Source organism: Hyperoodon ampullatus (assembly GCF_949752795.1).
Source record: "Hyperoodon ampullatus genome assembly, chromosome: 11".
Taxonomy (NCBI): Eukaryota; Metazoa; Chordata; class Mammalia; order Artiodactyla; family Ziphiidae; genus Hyperoodon; species Hyperoodon ampullatus.
Window position 1 is genome coordinate 23,677,676 of NC_136924.1, and position 13,754 is coordinate 23,691,429.

Below are 13,754 nucleotides of genomic sequence, written 5' to 3' on the forward strand. Positions count from 1 at the left end.
TTTACCTGTGAAAACAAAATTCCTACATCAGAAACTTTTAGAAGAAATGACATTGAATGAGAGAAGTATGTCAGCACTAAAAGCGTATATACATAATAACAAACAAAAAAATACTGAAAGCATGGTATTAAAAACCTCAAGAAACTTCAACTTGTTTCCAATAGAAACCACAACATAAAGAGAAGTAAAAAAGGAATTCTGAAGTCCAATCACCTCAAAAAAACCTTTTTTATATTTAAATTGATTTATTCAACATCACAAAAAATAACTGTTTCTCTTTAAAACACACCATTACAGTTATATGCCATTTAAAATATTCAGCTTTCAAATGTAAATAAATTCTAGGGTTTTTCTTTCTTATTTTCATGTCATTTTAAAAATATTGTTTGGAGAAACTAACATTCCCTTGCTTAACCTTGGTTTGTTTTTCCATCTTATTATTTCAGATTTGCTTTGGGGCATTCAGACAGATTTAAGAATAACCACCAGATGGCTCATTCCACAAATGATCTTTTAACTTGGTTTTCTGAGGAACAGTCAGCATTCTCATAAATTTCCTTTTAGCATGATATGCCAATAAAGATAGCCATATCTGTCATTTTTTATAGATTTGAATTAATGAGTGTATTCTCATAAAAAATATTCTGTATTTTGTAACCTGTAAACAGACATTTTATTGCGATAAATAATAATGACAGTGTTCCAGTTAATAGAACATTTTTCTTGATTAGTTCTTTATACAACTGCCTTTTGATGTAAGAAAAAAATATACATTTTTCTTCCCTTTGCTGTTCACAGCTGGCAAGTGTTACTTTTTATTCTTTAATCTGAATTTCAGTCAAAGGTCTGCAAAGTCTGTATCCATTTGAAAAATATGCTAATTGTACTTCATTAGATGTGCTTACCCTGGAGTAACCTACTTCCATTGATATTGGATAACTGCCAACCTGCAGCTTAATGCCATATTTGTAATTCAGTTGTTGGACTACATGTTGGTTTTCAAATATAGTTTTACAAAATGGGAACAGTAGGGGGCATGCAGAGCTCAAGATGTTTGTTATCATACTGTACTAGAGGACTGTATTTTACTTTCTGGAATCTGTGGTCTTATTTATTTAGAATATCAAGAATGGCATTACTTTTTAAATATATGCATTATATGTAACACGGATACTATGTACTTGCAAATATTTTGACTTTATCTATCAGTATCATCCTGCTGCTTTTTTTTACTCAACTTACTCTGGGTGTGTGTGTGTGTGTATATATATATATATATATATATATATGTATGTATGTATGTATGTATGTGTAGATATAGATATAGATATAATCTCTACACATACAGGAAATTTTTAATTTAATATGTGACTAGCAACTGTATACACTGTATTTTGCATTTTAATTCACAAAATTGTACTTAATGTGAAAGTGCTATGTAAATGGTAAAGCATTATGCAAATGATAGTTGTCACCATTTTAGCATTTAAAATTTTATTAAGAAAAACTAATTCACATTACAAATGTGAATTCTGTTCCGTCTTTAAATATTTAATAAATATAAAATGGATGCTTATGTAAAGCAGGCAAAAATACTACAACTACTTCCTTTATGTGGGATTTTCTTGTTAATAAATATCTTTACAAATGTCCAACTTAGTGCCAATGTACCATATACAAATGCCAAAGAAGTTTTCAACTTTCTCCTTTAGGAAATTCAGCAGTAGAAAGGTCTTTGGCAGGGTAAAGATAGAAATAATCGATTTTTCAATGTGTCTTTGGCTCCGCAAAACTCTCGAAAAATCATAGCATGAGCAAATATTTGTCAAGTGCACCTGTTCGTTGACTCTGGAATGCGATGGTCCATGATGAATAAGAATCTTCACAATTTCCACATCTCCTTTCCAGGCAGCCAGGTGAATAGGAAAATAACCTTTGTTGTCTGCTACATTTGTTGATGCCTCATATTGAAGCAGTTTGAGAACTATGTCCCTAAGAAGTAGAAAAACCAAAAGAATACAACAGAAAAGAAAATATGCTGAACAATGCAGCATTTATTAAACAGATAATTATAAAAGTATACTAGATACTGGCTGGCAATTTATAGTAATCATTCAAGGTACTGAGACATACAATTGGGTTTAAGAGTTTGCCTCTTCAGCATTTGGCTATTTTACTTACCTGGAACAAGCCACCACCATACACACACAGAGCACTGACTAACCATAAAACTACCTAATAGAATTCATTTCAGCAAAATTTATCTAATTTTATTAACTGAACGAATTTAGTCAAATAACTTAAAAGAATACCTCCTCTCATCTTTTGCAAAAAGGGAGTATTTCCAGATAACCTGTATCTGAGATTTAGTCTGAAGGAAGAGTTGAGGTGCAAGCAAACTCCCTGTTTACAAAAAAAAGTTATCATACCACCAAGAGTCATTTAGGGAGTTTACACATCATCCCTACAGAGAACTGGAATAAGGGATTGAAGATACATATAAAAGAGAAAGCAGCACAGTAGGAAAGAGACCCTGCAGTATAAGCCCAAGGTTTAGCCATGGCACAGAACATACTTTGAATGTGTGTTGTTTATACTTGTGCACTCTTTCACCTTCCTCCTCCAAGGTTAAGAAATGATTTTAAGAGGGAAATTCATTTATGAGACAAGTTCTATCACTGATGCAGTTTCTAATGATAAGATTTCAGAGAAAATAAAAATAAACCTAATTTTAACATTTCTTTTCTAAAATCAGTATTATTTTATAAGCTTTGAATTTAAATGACTTGAATTTAAAGTCCCAGCTATGCAAACTACATAATGATATGACCCCTAGAGTATTATTTAGTCTCATTTTTCTTTTTCTTTCCTGTAGAAAATAATATAAATAATAATAATAGTGCCTATTGCTCAAGACTGGTAAGAACAGTAAACGAGAACATAAAAGAGAAGCCACTCAATAAACAGTAAAACACTATACAAATATTAGTTCTTGCTCCAAATAAAAATTAAATCCTTTAAAAGTAAAAATGCTTCCTTCAGATCACCTTTGGCAAAAACAGTCTGAAAATCAGAAGAAAACCTGAAGTTTGTCCAGTTTCTATGCTTCTTCTCACTCTCTGCCACTTAAAAGTTGTTATATAGGGTCATCCATTCTGAGATAAATAACTTACAAAGTGGTAAAAAGAATTCAATACTTATGAATAACAAAAGCAGCTGAGAACCAGAAGATCTGTTTTGAAGTCCCAACTTTCTACTAGTATTTACTAACTTGGCTACCTTGGACAATTCAAATAACCTCTGTCTCTCTTTCAGATATTGTTAAAATAGAATTTAGAGAGTACATATTGTTGCCGGTCTCAAAGAGTTTTGGTGTGAATCAAATGAGAAACGAAAATGACCGTAAAACTGTATACAATCAAAAACTATTCTTAAAGCAGTTTGCTGCAAGATTGAACAATTCTAGTGATTTTTTTTATCTGAAATATATCAGCATTTAAATAAAAGTTAAAATAATACCAAAGGAAGCACAGTTAAATACCTGGATGTAACAAGTAGAATTTATCCTACAAAAAAACAGCCTTCTCCAAATTCATATAGCAAGAAAGACAATTATGTGAAGGGTTTTAATTTCATCCCCCAAAGCCTAAGCAAAAAAAAAAAAAAAAGTCTGAAATTTCTAAAAGCATTTCCTTTCTAGGAGTAAAGAAAAGTTTCATAGGATCATCAATACTATTTTCTTTTACTCTCACTCAAACCATTCAGAATTTCATTTGTTATATGGTTCAATTTTTGTTGACATTTTCTAATAATGTATGTGATATGCATTCATTCTTTATCTATCAGGAAGATGTATGATATAGTGAAAAAACTGACTAATACTGATCATTTGTATTGTATAGTATTACCATCATCTAATATCTAAATCAGAAAAGAAAAACCTGCATGTTTATGAAATTATCTTTGGTGAACACCAAGCTCCTAAATAAATACTATTATTTTTATTTCAGTTTTTTTTAAAGTTTATTCATTTTATTAAATAAATATATTATTAAATTTATTTTTAAATTTAAATTTATTTTAAAATTTTTATTTAAGTTGAGCCTTTCATCTTGTTCAGAGATACCAGCTAATAAACTGGCTGAGATCAGATTTCTAATGTGAAAACATATCTGTGAAATATAAAGTTATATCTTTGATCAAATAAGTGCCTGTTAGTCTTACTGAATCTTAAGCAAAATATTAATCAATATAGTGTCATTAATTTCTTATGATTGTATATCCCTTGTATATGACAAGCAATATGTATTATACAGGCCTTTTTCATCCAGGCTCATCAAGAGCTTATTAAATTTTCAGGTACTTTCTTTAATGTCTAAACAAGAAGAGTAGTTAATACAGGATCCCACCAAATCAAGGTTTTTTTTGTTTTGTTTTTGAGATATAATTGACATATAACATGACTTTAGTTTCAAGTGTACAACATAATGATCTGATATATGTATATAATGCAAACTGATCACCAAAATAAGCCTAGTTAACACTTATTTTTAAATTTTTATTGAAGTTGCATCTTATATCTTCCAGAGGTATCCAGAAATGAATATTTTGACCATACTTGGTTACCTGGCATGAAATATTAAGTTATATTAATGAACACTGTCTACAGAATAGCAAGCAAAGAAGCAATCCCTATATCTTAAAGATAAAGTGGCAGTCTTTCTTAACAGCATTTGATAAATAAGAAATGTTCCAAAACACTAAAATAAGTGTAGTTGATGAGATCACAGGAAAAATAATTCCATTTCCCAGGAACAAAACAAAAATATCAAATTAAATTTAATAATAATCCAACTTAAATCACTGCAACATTTTGTAGCTTGAGGCTAATATATGTAAGTTCAGGTAAAAACAGGAATTCTAAAAGTATTGATTTTTGCTACTATGTTTAAGTTGTTTCATTTTCTGACAGACATAAATAATACTTCTGATTAATATGAAATGTCTTTTAAGAAGTTCAGTATATGTTCTGAGCAAAATTAAATTAATTGGGAAGATTCAACACTCAAATTTCTTTACCTCAACAGCAAGTTTCCCTATAATTAACCAAAGACATTTATTTTGTTCCATCCTCCTGTGTTTGTTGGTAATGCAAAGAATTTTGAAATAAATGTAAATCATCTTCATATGGCTGTAGTATTAACAAACTAATGAAATTCTCAAATTCATGAAGGCCCTCTTGATTTCACACTTTCTTGAAGGTTTTATTTCTCCTTAATGAAAATAAAGTTGCAAATGTGTTCAATATGGTCAAAAGCCTTTAGGACAATACACTTCACTTTCTAACTGGAGCTCCTTTATATACTGAATTCACTCTCATAGATTTCCAGATAGAGTGAATAAAGCCAAAGTTTAACTAGTTAATATCCTTATCCAAGAAAGAAGCAATCAACCAAAGATATTTGTAGGTAACTCAAAGGGCAATTTCATGGACTAGATTATACAAATTTTTAGAGGAAGTACCCTTCTTTCATTAGAAAGCCTACTCTGAGCAAATCAAAAGTGCAGAAGATAGCTTACTATGTGGATTCTAGATCCAATTTGAGATACAATTTGGATTATAGATAATGGAGTCTAGGATTCAAGCATTAAATATTTAAAGAATGAGAAGTGAGAAGAGAAAATATTTTAACCCTGCACATATCAAATAACATACGTATTTCAAAGATACAATAACAATTTAGTACTGACATTTTCCAAAACAGTAGCCAAGAATTACAATGTACCCAACATAGTTTAATGAGATGGAACTTTTAAAAAAAAAGGAGCAAGTTGCTAAGAAAAGAAGGAGAATTGAAATGAAACATGAATATACAGGTTTAGTAAAACCTTACAGGGAATGATAAGATTATTAGTTAAAAAGACAGGGAGAAAGGAAAGAAGAAAGAAAAGAAGGACAGAGGAAGAGAGGGAAAGAAGAAAGGCATGGAGAAGGAAGAAAAGAAAGGAGGGAGTGAGGGAAGGAGTGAGAGAAGGAGGGAAGGAGGGAGGAAAGCTGGCTAACTGCTATTCAGAAGAGAATTAAGTGAATCAAATTTTCAGTAGAAATAGGTGAGCGAGACAATTAATCCTCCATATTTTGAAAAAGAGAAAAATCTCTAGCCTATCTATTGAAATAATTTATTTATAATCATCGCTAGTTAAATTTGTTCTACTGACCATGTTTTTTCTATCATTTGAAGGTAAAAATTTTCTAATCTGTAATTAAAAATGACTCAGAAATCACCAAGAGTACATTACATTTTCTATTGTGTCCTGATTTGGCTAAGTGGAGATGAATTGTTCATTATGAAATAATGTATTTCAGGTATAAAATGCTGCTCCACTTGTGGATTAACTACCAGTGATAAATAAGAACTCCCAATAAAACATACAAAATAAAGAGGATACAGGCTTAATTTGTAGTATGAAGGCCATAGATTTTTATTTTTTTAATTTCTGCACTGGGTCTTAGTTGCGGCACATGGGACCTTCGTTGCGGCATATGGGATCTTCAGTTGCAGCATGTGGGATCTTTTAGTTGTGCCACACAGGATCTTTAGTTGAGGCATGCTAGATTTTAGTTGCAGCATGTGGAATCTAGTTCCCTGACCAGGGATCGAACCCAGGCCCCCTGCATTGGGAGTGCAGAGTCTTAGCCACTGGACCACCAGGGAAGTCACAAGGCCATAGATTATATAATGGAGGGAAGGGGAAAGCGTGTGCCCAAAGCAAAAGAATAAACTATAGGATTTATTTGTAATAAATATGTAATATTTCTTCCAGCTCTATAATTCCATGAACTTCAGCCTAGAAATCGTAATGCTTATGAAAACAACCTAGAGCTGATGGATACAACAGCAGCAGGAATAAAGATAGAAATGATGTGTTTCTATGCTGACATAGAAGAATGTGTATGACATAAAAAAATGTCTTTTGCTTGGGAGTAATACAACACAATAGTTCATTACCTATGCTAAGTGAGAATAGCAAAGACAAAGAAAAGAAAAACCACTCTCCTCTGGCTCTGAGGTATATTCTATGACACTTTTTTTATCTGTCAAATATCTTTTCTTATGCCAATATTTAAATCAGCATTCCATGAGAACACACTACTTGTTGATAATGGAAACAAGAAATACATAATGTGACAGAGAAAAACCAACAAGAATTTAGAAAACTGATGTGCATACAGCCACAGAGGGGATATAATGTGAAGTACTGGTAAAAGCATACACTTGGAACTAGAACACTTAGACTCTAGAAACAGCCCCACCTTAATAACTAAGTGGCCACTAAGTCACTTATCCAGAATGGTCTTGTTTCTCCATTTATAAAATGAAAGAAGTGAGGAGGGCAGGGTAGGATAAATGATCTCTAATTTTAAAAGTCCTTGGTAACTTAAATAATTTAAAATCAAGAAATCTCATACTCTAGATGAAAATCCAAATTTCAGAATTGTAACATCATAGTACATAACTGAGCCACAAACAATAATAAAACAGTGTATCATAAAATGTTATAATTGGAAGTAACAACAACAAATATCCAGCCACTGTATTCAGTACGCTGAACTGAGGCCTAAATAGGTTAATGAAATGGCTCAAGGTCACATAACTAGCAGGGAGGGAGAGATGGGATTAGAATTTTCCTGCTTTTTTCCAATACCTACAGAATGACACTAAGCAAAATCTTTCTAGAAAGAGTTTAAAAGAAAAGATAAATGAGACCTTTAGATAAAAGCAAAGCAGAGATATATAATTCTCAGAGAACATCTGCAATTAAAGAGATCTTAAAAGATGTACAGTCAAATCCTCATCTCTTTATGATAAATCTTAATGATTGCTATTCAATCACCTAAATTATCCTCACTTTGTATACTGCCAATAAAAACTAAGAATTATGTAAGAGGCCTCAGAGAAATATATCTCAATGGTTAGAACTTCACAGGATGTCATGTTAAACCAAAAACATTTACTAAAAACTTCATTGAAAATCAGGAAGGGATATGTCCATTTGGGGACAATGTTATTTTGAGAAATACTTATTTATAATGCCAAGCTGAGACAGAACAAGAAAAGTTGTATAGCTCAAATGGTCAATCTCAAGATCTTCTGTCCATTAGATTTGATAGTTTGTCTTCCCCATTGGAACTAAGAAATATGGTACCACCCTGAATCTACAACTAAGATGGCCAAAAAAGCCAGCTTGGGCTTATTTAATAGATTTCACTCCTGATGACTCAGGTACAAAGAAGAATAAATAGTAATTCCTTTAAAAGATTCAGATGTTAGGGATCTGGACACATTTTCCACTCTACAGAAGGATAGCATATAGCTGAAAAACACTCAGCAAAATAAAAAGTTCTAAGTTAGATGGTATAAGTTGATATAATAAAGAATCAGGAGTGGATGAAAAGAAATGTAATTTGGGAATTCCAATACTGAAAATCTAAGTGATGAAACATTCAGTTCATGGTATTTTATATAGTTTGGATGATTCTTCAAACAGAATGATAATGTTCAATTTATGCAATAAGTTAGATTAAAATGTCATAATGATAAATAATGACAAAAATGATGTTTCTTCCATGAGAGCTTTCAGGCCTTAAAATGTGATCAAGTATAACTAAGTCCCTTGTGTCTCAATTCACAGAATGAAAGAAATGTTAAGTGTGAAAATAAAAGGTAACTAGCACTTTTAAGGCAGTAATTACCACATCTAATAAAACTGAAGTGAAATGAAATGATCCAGATCTGAAAAGACTAACTTGAATCATTAAAGCAAAGGAAAAACAGATAGGAGGGGAGACACATGAACAGGGTCACTTTCCTTCGGAAAAACAGGTTAAAGAAGTTTAAAACCTGAAAGACCATCCATGAATGACAAAGACAAAGCATTTTAGCTTAGTTTGAGGATTTTGAAGTGGTTCATGTAAGTGCCTATGGCTTATAACAGCAAGAATCTATTGAAGAGTTCACTCCTAGTGAATAATCCCATATTTGGTGAAGACACCCAAAAAAGTAGGGTGGTGTTATTAAGTGATGTATCCTATTCCCTCACCAAAGGTACACACGACTAACATGGTTCTGTCACTTCTTCCATTTTCCCTGTGTGATATTTGACTTGACTTACACTCTGCATGTAATCATCTCAGCAACATTCCTACCTCTTTCAACTTGTCAGGTATTGAACACCTGGTGCCTCTCCAAATTCATCTAAGCCCAGGGGACTCATGGCAACATGAGACAGGTACCATCAGACATAATTAACTTCATCACATGTAACTAAATACACAAAGATTTCCAGTCCAAATAAGTGGCACTTACTTATGTCCATTTAAGGCTGCATGGTGTAAAGCAGTGTAACCCGAACTGTCTGTGCAGTTCACATTGGGGCCTCGCCAGATGCTGCAAATAAAGCACAAGCACAGAGTTAACAGTTAAGCAGAATTGTGCTTTGAAAAACAAAAAGAAGCCTGATAGACCCACAGTCAGCATCATGTTGCATATGAAAATTTTATTCATGCAGAAAACAACTGCCACCTTTTGTGCATTCCCCTCAGAACAATATCTTCATTTATTTGATACAGGGAAATTATTAGGGAATATAGCTACCTTCAGAAATTAGTAAATGCAGGCCCACTGCCATGCATTAAATTTGGACCCAAAAATTCCCTATCACTTTCTGTCATTACTTAAATATTGGATGCAATTAACATTCAACTATTATATTCTTTACCAAGAATAAAGATTTATGACACCTGCCTACTCCCTTTTAACATCCTCATTCTGAGATGGCAGTGGTTTATATAAATTATATTTTTGCATATGTAAAGATTATAAACACTTCTTTCTGTTCCATTCCTACTAAGAGAATATAATACATATTTCATTCTTGAAAATATAATGAAAGATTTGGACTATCACAAACCATAAAAAGATTCTAACAGTTTTGAAGTTATTTTACTATACAATATATTCTGAAGATAACATGTAACTACATGAAAGAATCCATTTTATCCTTGATCACTACAATTACAGAAACTATGTACAGCTTTTGAAAAAATTAGGCATTGAAAGACACTTTTCCAAAAGTAGACCAAAATAAAAAACAAAACAAAACAAACTGTTATCAAAGCCATCAAAACTAACATCTAATGACAAACTAATTCATGTATTCACAAAATATTTATTGTACACCAATTGTATGTCACATATTAAGCTAGGCACTGAGAGTACAAAATCATAATTCACGGTCCTTCTTTATGAGAACAGAGTCTAATGGAGAAGAGAGACACATAAACTAAAAATTACAGAGTGCTAAGATAATCAAGGTACCAGAGAGCACACAAGCATCTCTGAGAAGAGAATGAATAGCTATTCCAAATGAGAGATCACAACTGACTTTAACTAAGTTGAGACAGTGAAAATGAGCAGAATGTACTTTTTCAACAGTTATTAAAAGGACAAATCAATAAGATGCAGGGATCAATTGAAGGAAGGAGAAAATAGTAGCACAGAATGACTCAAATTTAATGCCTAAATGACCAAAAGGAAAATGACAACATTAACTAAGATGTGAAAAGACAAGCAAATTTCCTTGGGGAAGACAGTGCAGATGGAAAGCAAACAATGACTTCAGGTTTGGAGACACTGAATTTTAAGTATCTGACATACTTACATAAAAGTAAGGATCTCCAGAAGATTATAAAAATATCTAGTTAGAAGCATGGCCCTGAAGTTAGACTACCTGACTTCAAAAACCTGGCTCCATTACTTGCTGGGGGTAGCCCTGCATGAAGTGTTTAACCTCTCTGAAATTCAATTCCTCGTCTGAAAAATAGAGATGATAATAATAGTACTACCTTATAATGTTGTGAGAATCAAATAAATCAATACCTACAAAGCTCTTACGGCAGAAGTTGAACATAGTACTAGCATCTATTATATCTGTTAGAACATAGTTCAACAAATTGTTAGAACAAATTATTATTAAATAGAAGGTAAAACCAAGGGAGTGCCTGATACCAGACTCTTTAAGAGGGAGGCCATCAGACTCAAATACCTCAGTGGATAATTTGTATATGGGGCAAGGTGAAACCTTTTCTCAAAGGCTGATATTAATTAAAATCTATCAACCCCTGGTTAAAAAAAAAAAAAAAAAATCAGGGCCTCCCTGGTGGCGCAGTGGTTGAGAGTCCGCCTGCTGATGCAGGGGATACGGGTTCGTGCCCCGGTCTGGGAGGATCCCATATGCCGCGGAGCGGCTGGGCCCGTGAGCCATGGCTGCTGAGCCTGCGCATCCGGAGCCTGTGCTCCGCAACGGGAGAGGCCACAACAGTGAGAGGCCTGCGTATCACAAAAAAAAAAAAAAAAAAAAATCAAACCTGACTTGGGTAGACAGTCCCAAGTTCAAGGCAGCTCAAAATCTGAAAACCTCCCAGCCCTCACTGAAACGGTCAGAGAACCTATATGAAAGTACCTTGTGAGAAAAAAAAAAAAAAGAAAGAAAAATGTGGGACAGACAATAGAACCATGGATATTAACAATACTGCAGGGTCCAGCACAGGAAAAAGGTTATATGAAGGACATTGAGAGTTGTCCAAGAGTAAATAAAACCAAGAGAGAGCATTATACAATTTAAAACAGGAAACTGTTAAAAAAAAATCAAGTTACATAAGAGTTAAACAATTTATTTGGTAATAAAAAAGGTCTTGAGGAAATTAATGGCCAAATATAATTAGTCAGTTGTAAGGATTTAACATTATTTTGATCTTAACCTTATTTCAATTCAGTGGCTTTTTCTTTAATGGTAGCTTACTTCCTGAGAATAAAAAAAGTGACAGTTAAACAAGTAAAGTTATAAAATGTGCATATGTTTTACAATTTCATTAAGATTGTTAGGCTTTTACCAATTTTTTTTTTAATCAATCCTTGAAGCATTTTCAATCTCCTATTACCTTCTTAAAATTCTTATACTTTTGTTCATCCTGCTAGCTCACCCATCTTGCTCTATTAATTTCCACCTCTGTGCCTTTCATCATGCCCTTCTACTAACCTACAATAGATTCTCTAACCAATCATACCTTACCATTCCTCCAAAGCCCTGATCAAGATCCACCTACTCCAATAACTCTTTCTCTAAGTACTGAATACAACAGCTATTTAATAAATGTGTGCTAAATTATATAAATTTAAAAATCAAATAAAGGATTTTTTTTTTTTTTTTCTGTACGTGGGCCTCTCACTGTTGTGGCCTCTCCCGTTGCGGAGCACAGGCTCCGGACGCGCAGGCTCAGCGGCCATGGCTCACGGGCCCAGCCGCTCCGCAGCATGTGGGATCCTCCCGGACCAGGGCACGAACCCGTGTCCCCTGCATTGGCAGGCAGACTCTCAACCACTGCGCCACCAGGGAAGCCCAAGGATTATTTTTAATGAAAAAATAAGCCACAGGTAAAACAGAAGTGTTAAAACAATGGAATGTACTTATTTAAAATAATCTATGAAATCATTAAAAAAAATCCAAAAGAGGAAAAAGAAAAAAAAAGCAGAAAAGAGGAACAAAGAATAGGTAAGACAAATACAATGCAAATTGTTAGATGACAGATTTAACCATATCAATAACCATAACCATATCAATAATTACATTAACTGTCAATAGTCTGATCACCCCAATTAAAAAAGAAAAATCATCAGACTGGATTAAAGAAAATAAGACCCAACTATATACTTACTAAAAGAAATTCACTTTAAATATAGAGATACAAATAGAAAAAAAGTAAAGGACAGAAAAATCATACTAACACTAATCAAAATAAGCTGAATAACTATATTAATATTGGACAAACCAGATTTTGAAGCTAAGAATATTACAAGGGATAAAGAAAACCATTTCAGAATGACAAAGATGTCGATTTATCTGAAGAATATGGGAATCCTAAATGTTTTTTGCCTCTAACAACAGAACTTCAAAATACATGAAGCAAAAAACTGATACAACTGCAAAGAGAAATAGACCTACCCACTGACACTTGGAGATTTCAATACGTCTCTCTCAATAATTGATAGAACAAGTAAACAGAAAATCATTAAGGGTATACAAGAATTGAATAACACTACCAACCAACTTGACCTAACTGACATCTATAGAACACTTACCCAATAATACCTGAATACATATTCTTTTCAAGTGAACACAAGACATTTACCAATATATCCCATATTGTGGATCATAAATCTCAATAAATCTACAAGATTCAGAAGGGAGACGTCCAAGATGCCAGAGGACTAAGACGTGGAGATCACCTTCCTCCCCACAAATATATCAGAAATATATCTACGTGTGAAACAACCCCTACAGAACACCTACTGAACGCTGGCAGAAGACCTCAGACTTCCCAAAAGGCAAGAAACTCCCCCACGTACCTGGGGAGGGCAAAAGAAAAAAGAAAAAACAGAGACAAAAGAATTAGGGACAGGACCTGCCCCTCTGGGAGGGAGCTGTGAAGGAGGAAAAGTTTCCACACACTAGGAAGCCCCTTCACTGGTGGAGACGGGGGCTGGGCAGCATGGGGAAGCTTCAGAGACATGGAGGAGACTTCAGCAACAGGGATGCAGAGAGGAAAACGGAGAGATTCCCACACAGATGACTGGTACCGACCAGCACTCACCAGCCCGAGAGGCTTGTCTGCCCCTCTCCACCTGGGGCGGGCG

General features: G+C 33.6%; 1 protein-coding gene across 8 annotated transcripts in view; it reads right to left on the minus strand.

Moving 5' to 3' along the window:
* Positions 1–13,754, minus strand: part of ANKS1B (ankyrin repeat and sterile alpha motif domain containing 1B) — a gene marked incomplete at both ends in the record, with an annotated part of 1,147,860 nt that overhangs the window by 956,869 nt on the left and 177,237 nt on the right. For all 8 annotated transcript variants that reach the window (XM_079714776.1, XM_079714773.1, XM_079714775.1 and 5 more), the window contains 2 exons: positions 1,836–1,992; positions 9,369–9,449. In XM_079714776.1, the coding sequence (XP_079570902.1) occupies positions 1,836–1,992; positions 9,369–9,449 (238 nt within the window). The remainder of the gene's footprint in view (positions 1–1,835; positions 1,993–9,368; positions 9,450–13,754) is intronic.